This window comes from Vanessa tameamea, chromosome 2 (assembly GCF_037043105.1).
Source record: "Vanessa tameamea isolate UH-Manoa-2023 chromosome 2, ilVanTame1 primary haplotype, whole genome shotgun sequence".
NCBI lineage: Eukaryota > Metazoa > Arthropoda > Insecta > Lepidoptera > Nymphalidae > Vanessa > Vanessa tameamea.
In genome coordinates this window covers 9,580,478-9,604,138 of record NC_087310.1, presented here as the reverse complement: position 1 = coordinate 9,604,138, position 23,661 = coordinate 9,580,478, and the positions used below count along the sequence as shown (strand labels likewise).

The 23,661-nt window shown below is 30.7% G+C and overlaps 2 protein-coding genes across 3 annotated transcripts in view; both read left to right on the top strand.

Moving 5' to 3' along the window:
* Nucleotides 1–396: 396 nt before the first annotated feature.
* LOC113394683 (uncharacterized) lies at nucleotides 397–7,638 on the top strand. The gene is made up of 4 exons (XM_026632081.2): nucleotides 397–557; nucleotides 1,158–1,350; nucleotides 3,023–3,217; nucleotides 7,296–7,638. The coding sequence occupies exons 1-4, from the start codon at nucleotides 397–399 to the stop codon at nucleotides 7,527–7,529; spliced, it is 783 nt and encodes a 260-aa protein (XP_026487866.2). The 3' UTR covers nucleotides 7,530–7,638.
* Nucleotides 7,639–9,254: 1,616 nt separating this feature from the next.
* LOC113394700 (uncharacterized) overlaps nucleotides 9,255–23,661 on the top strand; it is a 47,178-nt gene continuing 32,771 nt past the window's right edge. For both annotated transcript variants that reach the window (XM_026632120.2, XM_026632119.2), the window contains exons 1-2: nucleotides 9,255–9,501; nucleotides 20,473–20,666. In XM_026632120.2, coding sequence (XP_026487905.2) covers nucleotides 20,553–20,666 — 114 coding nt within the window. In that variant the 5' untranslated portion in view covers nucleotides 9,255–9,501; nucleotides 20,473–20,552. The remainder of the gene's footprint in view (nucleotides 9,502–20,472; nucleotides 20,667–23,661) is intronic.

The following is a 23,661-nucleotide window of genomic DNA, read 5'->3' as shown; positions in this document are numbered from 1 at the left end:
ATTGTTGAAAAAATAAAAAAAAAGTATAAGATTTTTTTTTTTACAATAAAACTTTCTTTTTACGAATCATTTATCACTGTCGTTACAATTCCGCAAATTGAATTTACACTTCATATACGAGTAACATGCGCACGACCTGTTTACAGAACTAATAATTCAGTCTCCCTAGGCGCGGTTAACTGAGACGTATCGTTTTGAAACGACTAGTCTATTTGGTATCATTCATCGGTGCACATCACTCACGAAACTATACGTATATACTATAACACATCGATATGAAGTGACACAACCGTGATAAATATTTAAATATTTATATTAATATCGATAAAAAAAAAATTAAGCTGAGTTTGTGTGATAAAAAAACTACTTTGTCAGAATTGAAACAAGAAGATATAAATGACGAAGGGTATAGTTGCAATGTCTTTCCACGGGCTTGTATTGGTGGGCGCGATCGCGCTCGCGCTTTGGGCGGCGGGCGTCAGCGCCGGCGCAGCGCGATATGATACCGCGACGCCTTACACTCCGCCCTCTGCAAAATATAAATACATACCGCTACAGTAAGTAGTTTTCTGTTTAAACGTCATTAGTGTGTTTTATTGTAATCTCTTTTCTATGTTCACTGGATTGTGTCTGAATTGGATGGCGTTCGAGTAATAATAGTGAGATATTTATTGTTACGACACTTACATTATTTCCTACAGGGGCGGATATCCTTATAGGCCGAGTAGGCTAGGGCCTAGGGCGGTAAGACTTGGTGATTTTTTTAGTAGTCGCATTGTTACATGACCCACACGTCATCATTTTAAAACTCAAAAATGTCTTCATAATATCTCTTAAAAACAATGAATTCGAGAAAATTCCAATTAATAATTCCAGAAGCAAGCGTTTATAGTCGAGCCGCCAAGTTATCAAACTCACCCCTGATTTCCTATACTAGTTGTAGCGTGTAATTGTGTAATTAGTACAATATGATTGTAATATAAAGAAATAAGCTTTCGAAATTGTATGGTTGTCTGTGAAATGATATAATTAACTTTAAAAAGACAGCATTCTTAATAAGTATATCAATGATTGTGTCTAAGATGTTTTCTTATGTTGATGATATTCTTATGTTGTGGGTATTATTACGCATTTAAATAATATTTAAATTATTAAAGTTCCAGCCAAATGAATGAAGAATCGGCTCCTTCGATAGATGAGCCTGAAGATGAAAACTGGAGTTCACAGAGACCGATATCAGAAGTTGTCCTTACAGTTCTACGCACCGCACTCGATGTTGTTAGAAATATCAATAAAAAGCGAGCTAGTACACGGCTGCTTGCATCAGGTGCCAATAATACAGCAGTCCAGGTTAGACCATAAATTAGATTTTCAAAAATAGGTTCTAACTGTTTTTTTAATTTAATTTAGAATGTAATAAGCATTGATCATTCTACATACCGCCAATGCGCCGTATATCATGGATAGTAAATATATCCTTTGTCATAAAATCATGTCAGAGTGACTTGTAATCAATTTGTAAGCTAAGTGAAGTTTGCAAACTACAAATTAAAACACAGAAATACAAATTATTGCAGTTACTACGTAGATCGGCTTGCACAAGGCCCAACCGCTTAAAGTATATGTGTGTGTGTGTTTGTGTAATTCATCTTCACTATCTGAAAATCAATTGCATGTCTATACAAAAAAATTCACCCAAGTCGCAGAAAATATATTCTTAAGGCTTTGTAAAACTATTCCTATTTCATTATTACGTTGAGTAATTTCCTATCGAGACTTCGCATCGACTTACTTTTCATTTTAAGTTTGATGTGGAATACTGAAAGTCTATTTCCGGGATGTCTTGTTATTAGATGTTATTATTAATATTATATTGTAATCTTCAATGTCTCTACAAACATCTAAAACAATTGTTTTTGACATGTATATTATATATTTTTATTTTTGTCTTAATAAACAGTTTAGTACTAATAAAATAATTAGTTTAAACTTACATATATTAAAATATTATTTGATGCTTAAGCTTGTGTTTCTATTTTTTTTTAGAAAATATGATTGAAAAGTATTTTATGGGGAACGCGACGAAATATCAGTAACATTTTATTAGTGATAAATGTATGGAACAGGGTCACGGTAACGGTAATCGCTGAACTAGGTGACCGGTGGGACGCTAATTGTTCACGGCGCGGTTCAAGTGACACCCTTGTTTAGATATGCAATTGTAACAATTTTGCGCTTTTTCTATTAAGATTATCATCTTTATTGTAGTTAGTTTAAAAGTATCTGTGTTACGCGGTCTTAGTTTGAGGAAAATTCCTTAACTTGATAAAGTTCATAATAATTAACCGTATATTATTTAGAATTCCTTTTTTTTTATCTTTTAAATAATAATAATAATTTTATCAAGCATTTTTTTCATATAAGTGTGAGTCGTTGTAAAAAATAGTCGTAGAAAATTCCTTTATCTACTACTAATTTTATTGCTGACTGATTTAATCGATGTATTATAGTGGTTGCATATTTTTACAGAGATTGTCTTCGACTTTTGAATAACAAGAGACGAAACGATTACAGAGCAACGAGTTTGTAACTTTTAGCCCTTTTACAACGTTTGTTAACGAGCCGTTTTATTTAAATTAATAATTTTATAAATCAGTAATTCGGAGAAATGCAAAATGAAGTTAATTATTTTGAAGTTTCTAATACACATTATTTTAATATTGCGACGTATAACATTATGTCATCGTCTTAATGGTTTTTAATTACGGAATTAAAAAAAAACTTGTGAAATTTTCAGTAGCTATCGCCGTGGTGACTCTGAATGTGCCTTATTATTTATTTATGAGATTTATGGCTTTACTAATTTCGGTACTTTTGAAGCCCTAAATTTAAAATAATATGTACCTAATACTTCAAACTTTACACAAAACGTCTGATTTAAAGTTTTACCTAAATAAAAATCGTTTCAACTTTACGGAAATGTTTAAATATTTGAATATAACTTTAAATTGTGATATTTCAGTTGAGTCGCAGTGATAGTAAAAATCTTACATCAGACAGCGGTCGAGGTTTCGAGGAATATTACGACGAGCACCACTACCATGAGACAACTACAACTGCTAAGCCTATGAAGCAAGGAAGATACACTGACCCCTGGGCAGGATACTACGACTGGATCATTAATGAAGGTTCTTTTAAATTCTGGAGTGTATTTCAAGTAAGTTGAAAAATGTACTTAGTAATAATTTTATTTATAATTTTGTGAAGTACCAAATTTAATAAAATTTAGCACAAGGAATGTCAACTACTCGAAAACACACTGTAATGTATGAACTGTGAGTTGCCGCCTGTGAATGTCCCACTGATAGAGAAAGACCTACTCTCTTATTTAAGAGTAAAAGGATCTTGGTCGACTACGTTTTTCCACTTCGAGTTCTTTTGCGTTTCAAAATTTCTTCTAAAATATTGTAATAGGTTTCCAACGTAGATAACGTATTCATATAAATTAATTCTTAACGTATAAATTATAAACACACACACATCAAAAAAACAGAAGATGCATTTGCAAACAAATGAAATCGTGATTAGATCCTCGTGTTCTATCAAGTTAGTCATCTAGGCTCCTAAGTTTATAAAACAGGTTTAATAGACTTACAAACTGTGCACAAATTATGTGCAAATAACCCGGTTATTTTTTATTTCAACTAATTAATGTCCAATATTCATAATTAAATGAGAAATATTCGAAAAAAAAACCAATGTTTCTGTCGGTTAAAATAATTTTATATATTTCGATACAAATTCTTCGATAAACTTTTTTTTTATAAAAATTACCTTTATGTAAGCACATAAATATGTTTGAAAGGCGAAAAAAGTTAATAAGTTTTCTTTTAAAGATTTAATAAAAAAAAAATACCGCTAAAACAAAATATGAACATTTTATAATAATAAAGACTTCTTGAACAAATTCGGTCACGGCAGCTATAACGAAAGCCTAGCCAAACACAGGTGTACTCATATTTGCTCGTTCCTATACTCCAGTGGGCTGGTAATAAACAGATCCATCGTGCTTTAAGTGCTATTCCATGCACGGGAGTGTTGTTAACTTCCTAATAATGACTCATTAGTTGGGAATCCTTCACAGAAATCGACTTCACAGAACGCGGTTGACTTTGTGTATAAGCTAGCCATTATACCGAAGAGACATTTAACTTTTACGTTACATGTAAGAGCGGAGATGGCCCGCATCTTAATCGATGATTGCGGGTTCAAACCGAGACAAACACCACTGAATTTTTAGGTGCTTATTTGTGTTTATAATTCATCTAGTGCTCGGCGATGAAGGGAAACATCGTAAGGAAACCCGCATGTGTCTAATTTCAACGAAATTCTGCCACATGTGTATTCACTAACCTGCATTGTAGCAGCGTGGTGGAATATACTCTAAACCTTATCCTCAAAAGAAGAGAAGGCCTTAGCCCAGCTGTGGTAAATTTACAGGCTGTTACTGTTACGTATCACGTTTACTTTAACTTCGTCTTAATATTCTATAAACAAACAATGACTTGTAAGGTTTGTTTTTAAACAAACAAATAGAGAAATAATTGATTATACTTCTCAGTTATTTATATATTTTTTTAATTTAAATATTGTCTCCTGACAAATTTAATATCATTCAAGATATATTCGACCTTAAACGCATTGTAGCGCATCGTACCGAAAAATTATTATCAGAGTAATTTATTATTTAGCAAAAAAACAAGTAATTCGCTTGTTTTACGGCCAAAGTTTGGATGTCTATGACTATAACATTGACATAGTTTTGATGACGATAATAATTGTATGGTCTCTAAGGAAGTATTTAATTCAAGTAACCTTCAGCACGTTCAACATTTATGCGTTTTGACGAAATTGTAAGGTATTTACTTCGGTTTACGATATCATCTGATTTAAAATATGTTCAAGTCGAGATTCGGATATCGGAAACAAGTAGTTAATGTAACCGGTGTCAGGGAACGTGATATATTTTTCACGGTCATATCTTAAGTTCTTCTTCTTGTCTTTAAGAGTTTCCTGATTTTTTTTATTGCACTAGACACACGTTGAATTGGCATTTAATTGCCAATTCTTATGTTAGGTGATTATTTTAATCATCCTTTAACATTATTTCACGGCTTAATATTGATGTGTATTCGTGTTTCTATTACAAAGAGCGGATTATGATGTTTATAATTAACTGTTATCATAAGTTATCATTATCCTTACATCACGCAGTATATATTGTTTTTTTATTCTGTATTAGTTATTTAGTTAATTTGTATATTGATAGCTTGATTGGTCTAGTGGTTAGTTTATATCGTCGTAGATATCAAGTACCTCAGGATAATCAATCGGGAGGATCAAATACTTGTATGGTCCAATAAAAGTTACTGTCTTTTCTTTCAATTGATTCTAAGTACGAAGTTTGTAGTTAGGCAATGATTTGTCTTGACAAGCGTGTAATGGTTGGTCTACAATTGATGTTGTACGCTCGGACAGTGAGAGTGAGGTGTTAGACAGTGCACTTGTGTTCAGCACTCACCTGTGACGTACCTATGCAACCTTTTTTGAGATATACCATATAATCATAACATAAACATAATCAGCCTGTAAATTTCCCACTGCTGGGCTAAGGCCTCCTCTCCCGTTGAGGAGAAGGTATGGAGCATATTCCACCACGCTGCTCCAATGCGGGTTGGTGGAATACACATGTGGCAGAATTTCGTTGAAATTAGACACATGCAGGTTTCCTCACGATGTTTTCCTTCACCGTCGAGCACGAGATGAATTATAAACAAATTAAGCACATGTAAATTCAGTGGTGCCTGCCTGGGTTTGAACCCGAAATCATCGGTTAAGATGCACGCGTTCTAACCACTGGGCCATCTCTGCTTAGATATACCGCCGAAGCGAAATTTAGTTAAGAGAACAAAATGACGAGTAAAAGAAACAAGCTGAGTAAATAAATGAAGCAATAAAATTAATACCGAACCACTGAGTTTCCATGAATTTAATTTGTGATTGCGATTGTGAGGTTTGCGAGAATTGTCACGAAACCTTCATGCGTCGAATGAGATTCTCCCACACGTGTATTCAATAAACCACATTGAAGCAGCGCGGTTTGGAGCTTACAATAAGATTAGGAGTTCATTCCAATCTATCTGATTAGCAGTGATATATTAAGAGGCATTTAATTTAAATTTTTACAAGGTATCAATGTATACAATACAAGTTGTATACAACGTAGGTAATAATATAACATTTCATTTTAAGATGAACCATATCTGTTGAATTGTTGGTTTTGCCATTGTATTCAAAACATAATTTATATTACATTATAGTTTTTTTTATAATATTTATTTTTATAATTTTATTTTAAGTAAATTTAATTAAGATCGTCAATATACTTAAGATCTTGAAAATTGGATTATTTGAGAGAGTACCATTATACAGTAGTGAGCTCAGCTCGTGTGGGTCGTGATATTGAACTCGCACTAAGTTTTCCTCTTATATATACAAAAACTGAGCATAGATAGCAATATTATTTTAGAGGTCCGTAATTTTGAACTCGATTATTTTTTACTTTTTATATAATGTACGTATGATATTAGTTGTACCATTTTCCTTATTTTTGTATTATAAATCACATTTTTTTTTTTAAATATTTTTTTTTTATATTTATATTTTCATTAAATATTCAAATAAATATAATAAATTAAAAAAATCTGTTGAAAATTATCAGATGTTTAGTAAAATTATATTTATCGTCTACTTAATACAGGGAATTAGTCAGAGGGGAAAAAATAATACTTTTTGGATTTTGTTTTCTGGATCATGATCAGTTTATGGATGAATTAAATTATGTTATTTTTGTCCTTTTAACAAGTACATATTTTTATGTATATATACTTTAAAAAGAAATTAATAAATAGTTATAATAAATTAAAATGATAAAACTAATTCTTAAGTACATATCTAAAATAAAATAAAAAACTTTTTTTTGTCTTATATTATATGAATAGAATCGTCTCGTCTGTGTCGTCGGATGTATCAAGTTCACGTGTCTAGGACAAATACCTTTACGGTATAATTTTGTAATAATTGCAAGTTGTTTACTATTATTTACGCGGAGTATTAATTATTAATTGCTATTAGAGTTATTTCATTCAGAAAATATGATATGATATATTCATAAAAAACACACATAAACTGCGAATTTGTAGAGATGCTTGACTAAATAGTTTCTTTTTTTTTAGCTTTTCACCGCTGCACTGCTTCTCTACGCGTGTTTGTCAGCCATCTACTACGCGAAGTTCAATCCTATAATTCCAGATTACAGCTTAGAATATGACGACTATTTCTTAGAACGCACAGTCGGCAGGAAAGCGAGAAGCGTTGACAGCTCGGAGTTGCCATCAGGTCTGAGTTGGATGAATCCAACTACGTTTCAATTTATATTAGATGCGATATCAACACATTATCTAGACTGATAATACCTTACATTCTATAAGCATGTAAGTTCTATACGGGGAAACGACTAATAAATAAAATGCGTGTTTTTACCTTTTGGCACGGTCTTGTTACCCTGTATTGAACTGTAAAGCTTTTCTGTAAGAAATGAATTTGATTAATGGCGGATCTCAAGGTATAATGTTTAAAACCTTACGTTACACTGTTTTGATACGTGTATCGTGTAAATATTATAAATGTGTTTTGTAAATCTTTTCACAATCGTCGTGTTCCAAGTTTGTTTTTTACAGAACTGCTCCACTGCTCCGAATTGTCGGAGCTGTTGTAAAATTATCTTTATTATGCCTTTAAATTTATTCTTTCATTCAATTTAACTTGAACAATTGAAATTTAAAGATCAACTAAAATATTCTTTGCTTTCCTATATTATTTATTATGTAGTTTTGTAATGTTTTGCTCAATTTTTATTTCTAGTTATTTTTGTATTGGTTGTACTTTATACAAAATTATTATCGATTTTTAACAAAATCAATAATAAAACGAATTATATAATCAATGTATGTTTTCATTTTAAAGTTAGTATATGTATGTAAATTGATAAATGTAAGTATACAATTTTAGTTTCATTTGTATGCATTTATTTTGAAATGTACTAGATATATCGTTTATCAAATAACAACATGATTCTATCTGTCTCGTTCTGGTGACTAGTTTATACGGTTGCAGACTCTGAGGTTCTAGGTTCAACCGGGGTCGCGTCAGTATATAAGTTAATATATTTTTCTGGCAAGAAATATTCAGAGGCACTAACTTCCAAGCTCATCCGGAGTTCTAACGTGCCTCAGAGATACTGTAAATCTTTTGGTGCTGCGCCTAAACATTTTCAGGCGGTGTCTTCTTCTTTCTCTTATGATATCTGCCGCTGGCAAGCAATGACTTATGTACATATGTATAGAATAATTTTCACTGATACATTTATAGTTGGCAGTTTAAAAACAAATTAATGTTTTATAATGATTACATTGTAAAATCGTCTGTGTAATGAGATGTAACTGTTCCATATATTACGATTATTAAACAATTCGACTTATATTTTTCGTTCACTGAGAAATACTTGAAATTTTTCCGAAAGGCTACGGTTTTCCTCATCGAAGCGCGACGTTTATCATTCATAATAAAAATGACACAGTCTTGTCTTCATGATCGATGTATGTGTTAGTTGATAATCTTTGATAAAGTAATTCATAATGTGCGCGACGAGTTGTTTTGTCATGAGTTGTGGGCAGTGGTTAAGGGCCACGTCCAGGGTTCGACGGCCGGACCGACGTCTAGGATACTCACAGGATGTCGCTAGCAATGCCTTCGAACCGTAATACTCGACTATTGTAACTTATTCCATTGTAAGAAATTTAAAATATCACTAATTTTAAGGATCACTTTATCGTATGGAACGTGTAATTTAGACTTTTGCTTAATTCTCATACTTTATATTTTAATATTACTGTATTTTTTTTCTTGAAAAGGTGGAATAGTTCCATGATAGAATTCAATTCATTTAATACATATAGATTACAATTAATATTTAACGTTTAGCAGATATCGTTAATTGAAGAACGATCAATTAGGCTATCACGCTTCGGTTTAGCCGCAAATTTCCGTAATTTTGCGGTTTTCTATATCTTAGTATTAAGGCGACTCCGTTATGTTCGAGAGGTTTTACTCATCGAGCCACACTTATGATGTGGTGTGCATCTCCCCGCGGCCGGGTTGGCGCACCAGTTCAATGTTCAAGCGCTGCGCGGGCGCACACCCCACGAGGCCGTAACAACGCGCGGTAGTCTGACGCGTTTCAAACACGACACTAGTATACGATCTAACTGGCACACAAATATTTTTTACGAACCAACAAACGAACTAGTTAGTGAACTGTGTTTGTTTAAACCTATATTAAACAGTTTGTTTAGGAGTTTGGTGAACTCTTCCATTATTGAGGTGAGTGTGTGTTTTATGTATAATAAAAATATAAATTTAAAAGTAACGTAGAGTTTAAAAGTATACTGATATTTAATTATCACTTAAGAAATATTGTTATTATGATTATAAATACAGTTTTGCTAAGAAAGCTTATATTTAATTTTCACATTTTTAGCACGTCCGTTAAGTTATGCATATCTAACCGAATGTCAGAAATTTCAGGAATTAAGTATGTAAATAACAATATATAATCGTAAAATTATACAATTCTCTCACAATTATAATATTTTTTATTTTGTATGTTGACATAGTTTTAGTAATGTTATTTATTTCTATTGAAAAGACATCAACGCCGCGTATCCTGAGTCGTTTAGGCTGGAATCGATACACGATATCGAACCTGTTTCTATGCGTATAATTAATCCACGGGATAATCACACATGTGCATGTTATATAACAGGTTTTAAGCTTACAATTATGAAATAAAAAAAAATAATAGTTAGTAAAATTAACAGTTCATGGTTCGAGCGAAGTATTTAAATAAAATTGATATTGGTTATTTTTTTTATAACGCGTGAGAATTTAAAATTACATTCAAGTCTGAGATAATTTAAACAAAAACTTTATAATTTAGGTATTTTGAATTTGTATACAGGATTTTTAATAAACAGCCATGTTTAAATATTTATTTATTTTCATTACAAAACGTGACTAAATCTCTTTTTCAATTGTTGCTGGAAATCCCGCGAAAAATGTTTAACCTTAATTTAAATATGCATTGAAACGGTTAAAATCACATAAGTAAGACGAACTATGTTCTTTTGTAGAACGATATAATACCGTTATCGCTTACAATATAAGTTATAACAATCAATAAACCGGTTAATTTTATTTCATCCGGTGAGTCATACACGAGCTTATTATGTCCGGTACAGATGCAATTTAAGCGCTTAGACTAATGATGTAAATAAATAAATAAATACTTGTATTCAGTTTAATGCGTAAAATATATTAACAAGGGTATTGATAACTTAACACACCTTTAAATATATTGAGTCTAAAATTATGAATTATCCTTCAAATAATTTTCTTGAATGAATCTTGGTCTCTCTTACTATAGATAGGTACTTGTACTATGAGTGCCTCTCTTAATAATAAAACAGTTACATAAGATTTACAGGTGTGATGCTTCTTGATTGTTTGACGCTTTGTTAAAAAGTTCGATATCAAATATCAATAAATGTCATGTATCAAAATGAACTACACCTAGGTTTTTACAAGCACTTTAGAATCAATTAAAGATATATTTATTTTCAAGTAATACATAACAAGATAGTTGTATGGGAACAAGGGAAGAACTTAATGCAATCAATAGATGTATCTATTGAATATATTCAATTTACATGAAATTTATTAATAATTAAAAAGATTAATTTGAATGTAAATGCACCAACTGTTCCGAATGTTGGTTCTACTTAGAGGAAGCAGCGAGACACTCAATCGTCTTTTTACAATCTTATTAACTGTCTTGATAAAACATCTGTATGTTAAACTATTTAAAGCGTAATTGAAATTCATTTATCTTGCAGTTCGTTCTAGTTTTCTGAGCTAGATTTTAATGTCACGAAAGTTTTTTTTTTACATTTATTATAACGAATAATTATGTCCCTCGTAAGGATATCCTGTGTTTGAATTTCGGAACACCTCAATAGAATTAGTGACACAGTACACGTCTTATAAATATAAATATTAATTATGCAAATTTTAAAGCAATAATCATTAAATTAATAGCATGGGTATAATGCTAAGCGATTGATAGTTCTTATTTTATTTCTATTTTTCTATATTTTCATTTATTTTTTATACAACATGAATCGAATAAAGCATTTATACATACTGAGAGCAAATCTTTCTGGTATATTCCATGTAATGAATATGTAATTAAATATAAATTACTTTTAATTTATAAATTTCAAAAATATAGTACCAACATCTTTTAATCAATTTCAATTCTGATACAAATACTAAAATCCCATGGTATCTCATGCAATGTGTCTTTCATTCAATCTTAAAAGTACAATTTTATCGAAAAGGTTAATTTAATGTTTAATCACGCGGTGCCATTCAAATGTCCAATTCAATATTGAAAGAAAATAAGTCCCAAGCCTGTGGCCGTCTCTTGTTATCACCGACATTTGCGAGAGAAATTCTTAAGTTTTTTTTATTCATTTTCAAATGTACGTAAAAGGGACGGTATAATCTCGGAGTAAAAATGTTTATTATTATTTTTTATCTGAAGAGTTTTTTTTTTTAATATATCAGAGATTATTTGATACATTAATACAGAAATTGTAATTTCATTGTATGATTTTTGAGCCGAGATGTCCTAACCGATAATAGTAAGTTCATTCGGTTCAAACGCTATTAAATTTCATATGCTTCATTTTTTCTGAACTGTTCATAACGCGGCTTTTGTCCGTGGTAAAGGAAAACATTAAGAGAATACCTGCATGGATCGTATGATAGTTCTTTATAATTCGGCTCTTGGTCTGCCGTAACGGAATCCATCGTGAGAAAACCTGCTTGAAATTCCACCTTATTCATTGGTATCTTGTGTTGGCAGCGCGTGGTGGAATAAGGTGCAAACATTCTTCTTAAGAGAACAGCATGTATTTGGTCAGTAGTTAGACGTTTAAAGACTCTTCTTGAACTTATACTGTATTACAAAAAGTTTTCATTAAAATTTATAACGATTAAAAAAATATATTTACAAAACAAACGCACGTAATATTTGCATTGGTGTTTAAGTAGTTGTAAACCATCACTAAAAAATATTTAAGGCAGTAAATTTCAATTTACGTTATACGAACAAAATGTAAATATATTATACCAGATCATATTGATCATGATCGTATTATTGCTACAATGACAGATGCATTCATGTATCACTAACTGTAAATGAATTCTAGACACAATAAGTTACCCATGACGTAAGAGAAAAAGTTCTGTGGATATTATGAAATAGGATGATGGTATTGAACTACGGAGAAGGTATTTTATGAAGCGGTTGGCATTAACATTGAATGGAAAACTGTTATGCCACGTAATGCCCGTTGAACTTGGGCCGCTTTGTCAGCAAAATTTTGTAAGCGCTCGTTTCTAAGCTATTTACAACGAGAAACTGTACAATACAATTCTAGTTTCACTTGCTGAACTTAATTCATTAAGGGATTTTTTATAAAGTCTATTACGAGCAGTATGATGTGAGATGTTTTTAATTTATCTAAGGAATGGGTGATTTCTTCTTCAGGTTTCGAAAAATAACACAATTCAATTACTCTTTAAAGTAAAGTAGAAATTACATTAGACACATGCAGGTTTCTTTACGAAGTTTTCTTTGAATGCCGAGATAGCACAGTGATTTGAATATGTAAATCTTAACTAATGATTGCGGGTTTAAAGGTATACTGAGTTTTCATGTGTTTACTATTTGTGTTTAAAGTTCATCGCGTGCATTTGTGCATGTATCGAATTTTACTGAAATTCTTTCTCATGTGTATCTACCATTAGACCCGCAAAGAAACAACTTGGTGGAATAAGCTCTGATACCTTCTTCTCAAAAGGTAGATGAGCGCTTAGACTTGGGAAATATACAAATATAAAATAAATATGAGGAAGATGTATAAGAATCAGTCTAATTTAATTTTCCAAGCAACCTTAAGGTTGTGCATAGAAAAAAATAAAGTAATAAATTAAATATAATGATACCATTTGAGTAATACGAACGAAATATAAAGAAAAATTCATAGAGAACATTGAAGTTTATAAATAACCAACAAATAGCTAAATTAAATGTTTTAGTGCTGTTTATAGTGTACTTTTTTTAAAGAAAACATTAATTTTAAATAGGTACGATTCGTCAGAGAATTTAATGATGTTATAAATGACTGAGAATACTATTTTATTTTAATGAATAATGAGGTGCTTTTAATAATTATTTTATATTAATCTAATGTAATTAGATTTCAATTTTAATGAATCAATTCAATGGAAACAAGTTTCCTAATTATGATAAAATTAATTACCGCGTAAAATCTTAACATTTCACTCAGTATGTTTAATGTGTATAATATAATTTATTTAATAAACCTATGAAACACTTCTAGACATTTTTATTTTGATTATGAAATAGTTTCTATTAAATTAAATAGATTTATTACATTTAGGTTACACACCAAGTTAGTTGTTTTTAGGTAGTACCAGGTCCAAGGTTCAATCCAGGGTCAGGCCTATAAAAGCTATTGTGTTTTTCTTTTAGTAAATTCTCAGTAACAGGCTGGAGTTTTCAAGCTGTGTTTACATTCGTATCTTGGAAAGCACATAGAGCCGTTAGTCCTGCGCCTGACCCCTGTCCGGTCGTGTCGGATTGCCGTTCGATAGGATTATGAATGCATAGAGAGAGTAAGGGTGTACGCACACACACTAATATACTATAACATCTAAGCCAGCAAATTCAGTCAGAAGGAAATCATACATTTTTTCCAATACATGCTTAGTTAATTTATGTTTAGAGTGACAAAAACAATAAATTAAATTGTGTTTGAAATTAAAATCATTATTCTATACCTACTACGTCCACCACATAACCACCGAACTTATAATAATTATTTGTTATTTTTCTAAATTCCTTAAATTGCTGATAATTTAATCGTCTGTTATTATAATCTTATTAAAACACATCCTCTTGTGATAAATAATACGCATAAAAATTTAAATATTAATATTATTTACAAAACTATATACATGTGAAGTAATAATAATACTTACGTAAGGTAATTGTCATAATAGGCAACAAATTAAAATTAATTGCCTGACGTCACTCCCAAGGTCAATGGATCTTAAGCCACCTCTGTGAGGACGACGTGAGCAGTCGTGATGCCAGTATCAAGACTATTAAGTCGTGATCTTGCCAATAGGAAACGTTTAACATAACCGTCCCGACAGTCTTCATAAAGAGGAATAATTTAATTCTTTTATCAAATTTTCAAATGTTTATAGATCGACTAAACACGATTTAAAAAAAAAAAACAATAATCGTTCCACAATTTATTTTTATAAATTAATCAAAACAGAAAGTTCGTATTAAAAAAAAAACCTTATAAATGTCTTTGTTTTGACAAATTGTAGTATAACTTTAGATGATTGCTAATATAATATTTATAATTTTCTAACTTTGGAGTTCAAGATGTCAATTTATTATTTTGTGCGATTGCCGTGTCGCATACAATTATTGGGTCTTTCGTAGTTTACTGTGAGTACTGTTTGAGTGCAGGATGCGCCTGTCTACGTCCCGCTCATAATATTATAATCTGTCGGCGTTGAGATAATGATTGTTTTGCTGTTCCATGGTGCTTGACCGTGCTGTTCTTTGTTATACTTTATGACTTATGGTATGAATCTGTTTGACGGCTGTTAGTTTTTTGCATCGTGCGTTCTTACAATTAACGTTACGTAGGTATTTATAATTATATTTTTTTGTTCTTCGAATCAAAATGATAAAAAAAAATTTGATTGTTGCTAATTTTTTTGTCTCGTACAAATATAATATTACTTATATGTTATTATATTACTTATAGTTATCTATGGTAATGTATGTTGTGTACACACCTTACCTGTTCGTCAAAGCAAAAATTACTTTTGAGTAAATATAATTGTAAATCATGGTATTATTATTGTTATATTTCTGTCCCATTATCAAATAAATTATCATACATTATTACCGACAATATTCGTAAATGATTACTAATCTAATCAATACCAACTGTTCAGTTTAATAATAAATAAAACTTACTATAAGGTAGGAAAGCTTAAAGGGAATACAATAAATAGAAATATCTATAAACTTAAGATTATGAAATTAGCTTAGAAATAAGGTTGTCATACACGATTTATTTTATGTCTGTTCTCTTAACGACTAACATTTATTTACAAGTGAATTACACATGCTTCGAGTACCGTAGTTGTCCGAATTCCGCGACAATCGCGTTACTTCACCCACATACTTTTATTTAAATATACGCCATGGATCAACACTTAAACCTGACCCACTAAGCAAATATATGCAAATAGTTTGAATATAATGATAAAAACGATGAATGGATCGGTTCATTGATCTGTAAAGCAGACGAGAAGTAATACATGTACAATTCAAGAAGCTGTTTATTTATACAAATACATTATTAAAAACTATACAAATTTTGTTAATGCGCATAAAGAAATAGTCGTTTAGTTGTCAATGTGTTTTGGGCATACAGTTTAATAATTAAATATTGTCGGATACTTAATAACTAAGTTTTACTTACATGCCAAAAAAATATGATGAAATTTAACAAGAACGCAACCCGAGATGGATGCTGCTCCCTTTTACTACGTCTGAAAGGTGACGTCACTTTCTTGACCACGTCACTCAGTTTTTGTTTAACAATAATAATACATTACATTAAAAATAATTATACGTTACAGTGTCTTCGTGACTTGTTATTTGTTAAAGAGATATATATCATAGATTTTGAACACTTGTATGCGCTTGATTATAAAAATACTGAGAAGTCAAAAATATATATAAATATGTATATAAAAAAAAGAAATAAAATAAAATATTACATGTTTTAGGCAGAACTTATTTCTTCTTTGGAATATTTACAATATAGATAACGCAGTATAGTTTGAATATTGAATCATTATCAGACATTTAAATTCTGAGAGGGTTGAGCTTCGCAAAGGACAAAAATGGTGTGAACCCGTCGGGTGTGAAGGTCACATTGACATTGGGTATGAGGACCGAGATGTGAGGTGGACTGACCACAGCCCTGTGGTTATATTTGTTACAATTTTGACCCAAGATCGAGGAAAATGCGCAAAACAAATAAGGTCAATCAATTGTGCATTAGTTAAATAAATTTGTAAAACGAACGCTATCAATATTTACATATCAATTAATACAACTCGGCTGTTATACATCCTTAGTTTACCTGCCTTCGCGCGAAGGTCTGATATACGATCAGCGATTATTTCCCACGGTGCGTGAGTCAACGATCTTCAGAGCAAGGTTTCCTCTGTTTAAGCAATGATACGTGCTAACGATGCAAACTACCCGCAACTAATAGCAACACCATAAGGGTTTCTTGTTTAGACTCAACACCACTGCAAACTGTTTGCAATAATGTTCAAAATATGTACATACGCTTTTGTATTTAGAATATAAAAGACACGTCACAGTCAATTTAAAGCTGTAACTACTAAATAATGAAGTACATGCTACATATATTTACCAGGCATTATCTTTATATGGTAAAACACATCTAATCGTTGACTAGACATAGACTTTTATGATCGTTATAAATTATAAACGATCCTTCTGCCACTTGCTTCCAATATTGTGCAGTTTGTACAAGTAATAACAAATTTAAATATCAAAGATGTAAATGTATGTACTAAATATAGTATTATTAATATTGTATTGAACAATATATCATTCTATCAATATATTATTTAACAAAAATAACTTAAGCTAAATTGTTACAATACACAAGCAGTAAACGTTGCTGAGAATAACCGATACCAATCAACAATTAAGTTTAACATCGGCCAGTTTTTATTAAACTTTATTATAATAGGCTAGATACATCATCGAGCTAATTGTTAAAAAAATCTATTGATGAATTCCTTTATTGATAGACTGTACAGAGTACTCGGTATTTTAATTGCTGATGGTAAATAAAAAATAATATTTAACTCGTGAACTAGTAAATAACGTAGGTTGTTATTAAATATAAGATAATACTATATAAAGTATTGTATATGTACATTGTGGCCGACATAGTTTTATCTCAGCGTTTGTGTTTTACGTTACTAAAGCTCCAACTTTTGGGTCATATTATATGCGACATTCTGAATATATGTATACAAAAAAAATCATAATTATCATAATAAAAACATCTAAAGCTTATAATATCATTCACGTGCTGCTTATTTCTGGTTTGTCGACTACATATGAATTAATAATGTTATATTAATACACTTTTTTATAGTAAGAAACAGTTATATGCTGTTTAACATGCACACGTGACCTTATTACCGGCAGAAAGTTTTTTATTTTAGATAATTCCAGTCGAAATTACTTAATGGATTTACATAAATCTGACCACTAATTCACCGCATTCCCTTCAAATACGAAGTATTTATGTTTGTAGTTTTCTCAAAAATGACCATTACCGTTTTGGATGGTTTCAACTTTATTGTATTGATGGAGGTTCCCGAACCCACACATTTTTTTTATATATATCTTAATTAATTTTATCTATTAAATCGTCGCTAATAAATGCTATTCATGTTTTTTTTTATATTTCGATGGTTTAAACAGTTTTTATATTAGTTTAATTGTCAATAGCGCAGTGGTTTAAGGTCCGCCTAGATATTTAAAAAGTCTTAGGTTTGATCCTGACCCCTTGGGCTATTGTCTTCCCCATACAACACAAGTTTTAAGCTGTAATTGGAGGGGCCAATAAGAGTATTAGTAATTTCATATAATACAGCATTGCTAAGGAACATTTTTAAGGAATATGTAGTTCAAAAAAATCAGTGGTATTTTCAGATTCATAATCAAGGCCTTTCTTATATCCAAAGCGATTCAGTAGTTTATCGGTTAGAGTAATGCAGCTTGCATTATATTCGTCCACTTCTCAGTAACTTAAATTCAAATCATTTGACACAGAGTATTAGTTCTTACAAAAATGATATCATAATATCAAAATTAATCAATGTCGGCGCCGAGGCGTTGATGACTATAGAACTTTTTTTTGTACATATTTATTTTTATGTATACATACATACTATGCGTATTTATTCCAGCTAGATTAGCCCGCTCCTCGCAAGACGTTATTATTCAATAATATAACTGGTATTTGTTATAAATTTCGTTAATTATTAAGTTATTTTAATATTTAAGTGCAACACAACCTCTTAAACCTCGGAACCGACTTCAGATAGCTTTGTTGTACAACTACAATCGTTTATTAATAAACCCTATTGAGTTATTTTTTCAATTTCAACTTTTTGTCGGTGTAAATTATTTTTTAATGAATTGCTTGTTATTTTAAACTCATTTCAAATTAAAAAGAATGAATACGTAACTATTGAATTGCATTGCTTGTTAAGAACAGTTACTTTGATCAGGGTCCCGTGTTTATTTTTTATTGAGTCGAGGTATTTGACCGATCAAATTTAAAGCCGGTTAATCGGGCTTCGTTATTTATGTAAATGAAACAAATACAACCGGATATACCGGGTGTATAATCGTAGACTCGGACCGTTACGTTGGAGTTGGAATTGTATACAGTCTGCTTTGACAACGAACCAAAACAGATTTTAAAAACGGGTCAGACGAAATCAGGTGTTTTAATAATTATTATACATTTATTTGTTGGCAAACTTATTGTTAGCATAATTTTTATTAAGTTATTTGATAACATTTCTGTCAAGTTTAATTTTGAATTTAAAATTAACACGTAGTGAACATGAACGAGATATTTAAGTATTTTATTAAATATAAAATAAAAAGAGCTTTTATATAATGCCTCTTTCGTTCAGGTCTTGAAATTAAACCTTATAATATATTTTCATGGCTTTTAGGTGTGCCAAATGGACGCAGATTATTGTTTCGTTTATATTCGTGTAGGAAGAAACTCATCATTTCTAATTACATTATTTATATCTTAACTTCATAAGGCTCGCATAGATATGACAAGGAGTAATCAAGTTATACACACAAGTACATTATACAATATACATAATATTTGTATTTCCGCTAGTTAATAAAATTATACTGAGAACAGTGCCGTCGCCGATTCATTTTGTACTTAAAATTCGTACAAACATATTTTATTATGTGGCTATATTCTTTGCATAATATATATAAATATATATGTTCCTTCAATATAAATTCTTGGTTTAATCTTTATTATACGAACGCTTTTACGATACATCCTTTTATTGACGAAGATAAAGCATTATATTTTCAATTTTATAAATGCACCACACGTCTTAACTTCGTATTAAAGATGCAAGACATGAGCCATCGCCCGGGAACAACTGGCAGGGATGAACTGACATTATTTCGAACATTTATTAACTAATAATATTTATTATCTTGTGCCTGAGATGCAATCAGATTATTTAATGGTAATACCATTTAAAAAATCTGGAACATAATCGGAAAGTAAGAAGTTTTTTAATTTTAAAGAATATATAAGGTTCGTTTTAATATTTTCATCCCGAGTCTGTCCGGTTCAATTAAATGCAACGGGATTTATATATCGCTTAAACACTCGGTACGGGCGAAATGAAATAGTACCTATTAAATACATTTATAGCGGTATGCACTGAGAAGTCTTACGCATAAATGCATAGCAACTAAAGGAAAGCCGGTGATAAGTGGGTTTATTACGATTTACGAAATGAAGATTATACCTCTGATTTTATTCTATATTTAATACAACTTGACAGATAAATTACAGATAACTTTCAGTATAAATAATTACTTTATAAAATTATTTTAATCATCTTACACACATAGATATCTATATCGTTTCTATATTCAAAGTAAATTATCCGGTATTTTTTATTTTGTATTACACTGTACGACGACAAAATTTAAGGATAATGCTTAAAAGCTTGTTTCACTACGCGGCCCCACTGCGGGTAGGTATATGTTACTACTATCACACAGCCGTGTTACCCCCAAAATAAACTGAAATAACTTGTGTAACATCTGACATTCAGTTCTATGAACTTTTAACTGACTTCTTTTTGAATCAAAAATTGAAATTAAACTAAGTAACTAATATAAATCCTTTAAATTTCTACCAAACAAAATGGCGACTTTAAATGACACGCGATACGACTAATAATTTATAATTTTCTTTGTTTCAGTTAAAAATAATATGTGACGGCAAATTTGTGTCACGTCAAGTGCGTGTTAGGGTCTGAAGTGGAGTTTGGACTAGTTAGAGATGCACACTATGGATACCTTGGGCTACGGCCACAAGAAGTACCGGCCACCGCTCTCCCCGAGCAACTTCTACCATCATGACTACTACTCCAGGCACACAACTCTGCGGCCACAGGTAATTAATATAACTGATTCATTGAATTACAATGTTGCCAACATTTCTGTCATCACGAGATACGACGATTAGTAAACTAAATAAATGTTATTAATGTGTACATATTTAAAGTCTCTTCATATATGCAAGAAATACTTGTATAATGTCAATAAGATAAATATTTAATTATATAATTTTAATAGATTAACAAAATATAAGATTTTTACAATTTTACATTACCGTTAATTTTATGTGTTTATTAATCAAGTCAAGATTTGAAAAACCAAAAATATAATGTTGTGAATTAGTTTTATGTTATACAAAAATATATATTAAAATAATGTATTAAACAGTCAAATATTTTTTAAAGCATGAAGGAATTTTCAATAAAAGAACATTATCTTAATTTTCTATAACAAGTTTTTTTTTAATCTTTGATCAATAAAGACTGATAATTTGGTAACTGGCGGGGCACTATTAAAAAAATGTCTGAGATATAATCAAATTTTGCTGGAAGAAGTTGCGAACTTTTTAAAAAAACTTTGTAAATATTTTTAAATCGTCAAATCAGTAACCGTTTAGAACCATACTTTAATTATAGTGATGGAACTACCGAAACAAGATATTTGGAAAGATATAACGTTACTTCTTTAAGTGGTAGAGTTCATGTTTTTTTTTTTATAAAAAGATGGTACAAATAGATTTGAAGTGAGGCTAAGGGCCATTGGGAGGATCCCGTTACATAGAACGGTAACCAACAATGATCGTTAATGTGAATAAAAGCAGCCGACTATGATTCTGTTACAAAATAAGAAAGTAAATTTTTTAAATAAAGCGAGATAGGAAATACGCTTCCATATTTTTTTCTTCTTTATTGTCTATATAAGTCTCAATAAATTTACTATATTTATTCTAAATTAATTTCTCATAGAATTAATTTATTTACAATACCGTTACTACAAATATAATAAATTATACTTATATATCACCTAACGATCTTCGGGCATGACAAGCCAGGTTTTACAGGGCGCTAATATATCGTTCCGTCTTTTGTCATTTAACAGCTTCGAATATCCATGTCATTGAATAATATTATTCAAACGATGATGCGCTGAATGTTTCTGAGGCTTTTTGACCGTTTTATTCGAAATTTATTGTTTTCTAAATGTTTAAGCACTCATGCTAAGTTTTATGAGACGAATTCGATTTTAGGTATTGTTTCGAAGTGTCATAGTACACAAACACAGGTGCGTTCCTCATTCCTTCAGTTATATAATCCGATTTGACGGCAGTTTCACCGGAAATAATGCAGGCTCAGGAATAACGGTTTTAACCTAATAACTTTGTATTGGCCTGACCTAAGATTTCAACCCAGGATCTTGATAAGAGTGATAAGATATTTAAGGTACGATGTTGAGGTGACATTATTTATCGCATGTCATAAAATATGGAATAAAAAAATAACTTCTAAAGTTGAATGCATTGCGTATAAATAATCAAATAGGTTTAAATGGCATCTTAATTTGTTTAAAAAAATTAAGATGTTTCGACATTTCGACTTGAATCTATGTGATTTTATAATTTCGATTTAAAAATCTATGATATACACATACAGTTGTAATGTGTCACTATTGTATTTCACTTCAAGTTCGCGACTTACTAAATTTATAGAATCTGGTTTTGGATTAAACACTAGTAATTAATGGTTAGTATCTAAACAGTTAATTACATTTGATTGAGGTTACTGATGGTCTCCAACATTAAACCGCATTGACATTTGATCACCGTCGATGTCATTCCACCGTTATAACCTGTTACGGAATTTTAACTGTCGTAAATTCTTTGTATTATTTAAAAAGAAAGATAGAAGAGATGTTTTTTTATTACCGCACTCTACATTACCAAACAAATATTGACACCTCAAATTTCACGTTCTATTGCAAACGGAATTCCGTATTGTTGGAATGTTTAGTTTCATTAATATATATTTTACGTCTAAATATATATTATTTCAACATTTATAAATTAAAAAAAAATCTTCATCAATAAAATACATATTTCTTCAAACATCTGAATGTACATGTTTAATGCACGCTATGAAATTAAGAAAAAACGATAGATATTTATGCTCCACTGGTCTATGTCGCTTCTTAATGTAAAGATCATTACCGCTACAACTGGCCTTATATTATGAAACGTAACGGCAGACGGCAGTACTTTTTTATGAACTGGTTTTTAGTATAGAATTGTATCCACCACATTGCTCAATTTCAGTCTTATACAAACGTTTAATAAACCAAGATATTCGAAACAAATAAATCGGAATTCGGAAAAACGCATTTTTTTTGTTACATTTTATTATTATCTGTGATTAGTACATGACGTAATTTAACTATCCAAACACTTTTTTTTTATAAGAGCTCTTAACAATCATAATAGTAATTAAATTTTAACAAGAAGCCTCCGAAAAAAAGGTGTCTAAAAATAAGAACGTAGTTTAAATATTTCCTTATTACTACTTAACTTTGATGTTTATTACGAATTCGTGAATTAATTCAAATACTTGCCGGTAGTCAGTCATTGTTCCGTACAACAATTTACATAGATGCTTGATAATGATACCTACTGCGCGGAAAGAGACTCAACAACAGTTAAGAGCATGCTTTAAAATAATAATAACAATAATAAATTATAAAATCAGTAAGCGAAGCGTGCTATAAATGAATACCGCAAAATCAGTAAACAAATCAGCAATGTAATGCGTACTTGTAATATGTACTTGTGTCGTTTCTAAAAACCCAGGAAGCCAGTTCCGTGCCCGTGATGCTGCTAATTAATAAATATTTATTATTCTTCCGCATGTTTTTCTAATTAACAATTGATAGTGCGGCGTATTATGGTCTAAACAAACTTGCTATGTAATTCACGGCACGCGACTGACCGTTAAGGCACAATCTTCTAAAGGCAATTAGTAATTATGACATTTATAAATCATGATCAATGAATATAAAACTAT